This window comes from Arachis ipaensis, chromosome B06 (genome assembly GCF_000816755.2).
Source record: "Arachis ipaensis cultivar K30076 chromosome B06, Araip1.1, whole genome shotgun sequence".
Classification (NCBI taxonomy): Eukaryota; Viridiplantae; Streptophyta; class Magnoliopsida; order Fabales; family Fabaceae; genus Arachis; species Arachis ipaensis.
Window position 1 is genome coordinate 89,354,350 of NC_029790.2, and position 4,305 is coordinate 89,358,654.

The 4,305-nt window shown below is 33.7% G+C and overlaps 1 protein-coding gene across 1 annotated transcript; it reads left to right on the top strand.

The window, feature by feature from the left end:
- On the top strand, nucleotides 2,313-2,735 carry LOC107647050 (uncharacterized mitochondrial protein AtMg00240-like). The gene has a single exon (XM_016351178.1). It carries the CDS (start codon nucleotides 2,313-2,315, stop codon nucleotides 2,733-2,735), a length of 423 nt encoding a protein of 140 aa, XP_016206664.1.

A 4,305-nucleotide genomic window follows, 5' to 3' on the forward strand; every position in this document is an offset into this window, starting at 1 on the left:
GGAGTTCCAATCTCAACCTGGAGCAAGTGGGGAGAATCACACCCTTGCATCTACCTAGGAATGTATCATTCTCAATCCGGAGCAAGTGGGGTGAACCACACCCTTGTATCTACCCAGGAAGCTCAAATAACAATCCAGAGCAAGTGGGACAAAGTCACAACCCTTGCATCACCTAGGAAACTCAAATATCAATCAATCTCATTTTTCTACTCCAATCATATCAATCCATCCCTTCAATCACTTCCAACTCATTTTGATTCCATAATTTCCTTCCCAATGTTTTCTACCATTTAATCCACCATCTCTATACTCATTATAGGGGTTATAGAAGTAAAAGAGCTATTCGATAGGATAAAATAGTAAAAATTAGCATTTTCTTGAAAACATACGCATGCCTCGTGCGTACGTATGAGCTCTTTTTTGTGCGTATGCGCAGAACGCGCACAAAAACAATTCAATTCTGGAATGCCAAGTTGTGCATACGCATGGTATGCACATGAAACTATTTAACTTCTTTAACACCCCTCATACGTACGCACGGATTGTGCGTATGCATGATCTCAGTTTCTGCAACTTCTGCAGAATTGAGTTTTGATCTCCAAATTCAAATCTCTATAACGTTTTGTGCACTTATCAATTTTCCTTCATTCTTAGATGGTTTTCAAAGTCTTTTTACTAGCTTTAATTTAAGATAACTTTCATCCAAATCTGAACTCCAGGCGCCAAGTTATGACCCGTCGAAGTTAGTTAAAAATCTATTTTTACCAAATCCTCACAATTCTCCAAATTTCATCAAATCTCAATTCAATTCAATCTTAAACCATTTTAAAACTATTTCCATACATCCCAAATACTCATTTATCAATCATCAACTATTTCAAGCCTAAATCAACCCACTTCCAACTTATTTAACACATTCATCAACAATATCCAGTTTACAACAACCACACATAATACTCATATATCCAAATTCACCATCAACCAAGAATCAATAATCTCATTAGCATATAACAATTCACACCACTTACCTCCACTTATCAAATAGGAAATTCCTCACCTTATCACAGCCTGCGACCCAATTTTCTCATCAAATCATCATCATAATCAATAACACCACCTAATTCACAATATCACAACCAACTGAATTATGCAATTATTCAACATATTATAATTTTCACTAAACCAAACAATCAACCACAACAATTCAACAATAATCCTAAGGCCACTAGTCTAGGACTTCATGTCACATTACATGGTATTTACCCGAAACTTAAACCCATACCTTAATGTTGCAACTTTAAGCTTTTCTTCCAAACTTTCCAAGTCTCAAATTGGTTTATACCAATCTCCAAGTCCAATTTTTACAAATCCACCCAATCAAGCTACTAGTTACTCAATCTAACACCATATCATACAATTTGGTACAATGTCAAAACTAGGGCTTATATAGAAATTGATGAACCAAGAGAAAAATGAGATTCTTACCTTTAACCACTGAATTTAGTGATGAAAATTACCAAGAACACAAGATAGAGAACCATTATAACATCAAAATCATAAAAAACCCTTAATACCCAAGTTCAAAATACAAAATCAGATTTAAATGAGAAACTGAAACTAAAATTTTAAGTTACTTAACAAAATAATCAAATAGAATTGAAGAGGAGGAGATAAGCTTTGCATAGCCACAAACGGTACGACAATCGGAACTCCGTAGCAAAAGTTATGGTGATTTAAAGGTGATGGAAGTTAGGGTTTATTCTTCCCCTTTCTCTCTTCTCTTCTCCATCTCTCTTTCTCTCTCAAAAGTGCTGAATTTTATTAAGTTATGATCTTATATATGTGTGGGCTTGAGCTTTGGGCCCAACATGGATCCGTTTAGTGATTTTTGGTTTGTTTTGCCCAATTTTGAGTCAAAACCTTTAAAATAAGTGTCTGATTTTTATTCTAAATATTTTTTTCATCACTTCTACTTTTAAATTTTTTCTCATTCGCAGTATTGAACAAATTTAAGTTGGTACAGAAAATTTTAACATCAGTACACATTTTCTCCAAAATAATTATAGTTTCGCGCTCAATTTAATTTTCTTAACTCAAATTTTATTGTTAAATTTCTATAGATTCTAATATTTTTACATATTTCGAGTGTCTTAATCCCAATTATTACAGTTTTAATTAATTAATTTACTTAATTTAATTTTGTCAGATGTTACATTAAATCCAAGACAGGCATCTATCTCTCACAGCGCAAATACACCTTGTCTTTGCTTGAAGACACGAATTTCTTGAAATGCAAGTCAGCCGTTTCTCCCATGGATGCCAACTTGAAGCTACATGCTTTGGAAGGGGAGATATTAGATGATCCGACTCTCTATCGAAAGCTCATAAACACAATTTTCCAGCCTGATATTACGTTTGCAGTAACAAAACTGGCTCAATTCATGGCTGACCCTCGCACTCCACATCTCACTGCAGTTCACCAAGTCCTTTGTTACCTCAAGGCAGCTCTTGGACAATGCATTCTCTTTCTCGCAGCAAACAAGTTCAACTTGTCTGTATATGCCGATGCTGATTGGGGGAGTTGTTTAGATACGAGAAGATCAACCACTGGCTACTATACCTTCTTTGGAGATTCACTAATCACATGGAAGAGTAACGAGCAATCAGTGGTCTCAAGAAGTTCAATCGAGGCTGAATACAAAGCCATCGCCAATGCATCATGTGAAATCATATAGTTAATCGGGCTGTTAAGGTTCCTAAATGTCCAAATCGGTTCAACTATGCTATTCTGTGACAATATATCAACTATTCATATAGCTACCAACCCTACAGTATACGAACACTCTATGCACATTGAATGAATTGTCATTTCATTCGTGAAAAGGTGACAGATGACACTGTAAAGCTGATTCACATCCAAAGTAAGCACCAATTGGCATATATTCTCACCAAAGCACTCTCTCCTTCACAATTCAAGTTTTTGATGGCCAAGTTGGACATATACAACATATATGACTTGAGGAGAGATAATAAAATATAGCCAACTTGTTTATTTATAACACACTTGATAAGTTAGTTATATTGCAGTTATAATTAGTTACTCCTAGTTCTAGAATTTGTTATTATGTTATTTTTCGAGTTTCAGCACTTATGTGTATATATACGTGTAATTAGACTATTCAATACAGTTTTTTCTTGCTGCTCAATCCCTTTCTCTCTTCATCTCTATCTGTCTTCTAACATTTTGTTTCAACAATCCATCAATACTCTTTTTAATTTGTAATAATATTTTTCTCATCATTCATAATATATGCTTCCCAACCTCCTCTAAAATAACATGTAAGTTACCCTTCATTATGTGTCACATTATAATTGGTCCTTATCTTAACCATAGTTGGGACGCCAACGTTATCGCCATCTACTGCCCTCCCACACAACCTCTCTTCCCAGTATAGCCAGCGTCTCTTTTTACCACGGATCACTTCTTACCCACATAATTAATGGTTAATTTGGTTATTAAATTTTTTTATTAAAAAAATATATCTTTATTTAATTACGTGATGATTTTAATTTTTAATTTATTCGTACTTTATTATTTAATTATATTTTATATATAAATATATGTTCCATCACGTAAATTAAATAAAGATATATTTTTTAATAAAAAAATTTAATAACCAAATTAACCATTAATTATGTGGGTAAGAAGTGATCCATAACAAAAAGAGGCGCTGGCTATAATGAGAAGAGAGGTTGTGTAGGAGGGCAGTAGATGACGATGACGTTGGCACCCCAACTATGGTTAAGATAAGGACCAATTACAATGTGACACATAATGAAGAGTAACTTACATGTTATTTTAGAGGTGGTTGGTAGCATTCACCATTTATTTTTAGATAAGGTTAAATATGTTTAGCATTTTAAAATAAACCCTATTAAATGGCTAAAAATTGTTTGGTCAACGTATGACCAACTCTTACATATATGCTTAGATTATTATAAATTTTGTTATTTTTTAAAAGCTTTTTTAATCAGTAATTTTGATGTGTATTCCTTAAGACAAGTACTATCTAAATTCCATTTATTAAAGGTCATGTACGGACACCTATATAAGAATGATTAGGATGTTGGAAGCGCGTGGAGAGTACTGGGAAATTTCCAAGTAAAAGTAGGGATGATGGTGCAAAATTTTCTCATTTCACTCGTATCTCTGTTTACACTATTAATTATTAATTATTAGCATTGGAATTGCATTTTTGCCCAACTTTTTCCTGCTCACTAATTCTCCGAAACCGCTAGTGGTGA

Bases quoted from the DNA above. Each gene is read 5' to 3' on its own strand.
- LOC107647050 (XM_016351178.1), top strand. From the start codon at position 2,313: ATGGATGCCAACTTGAAGCTACATGCTTTGGAAGGGGAGATATTAGAT.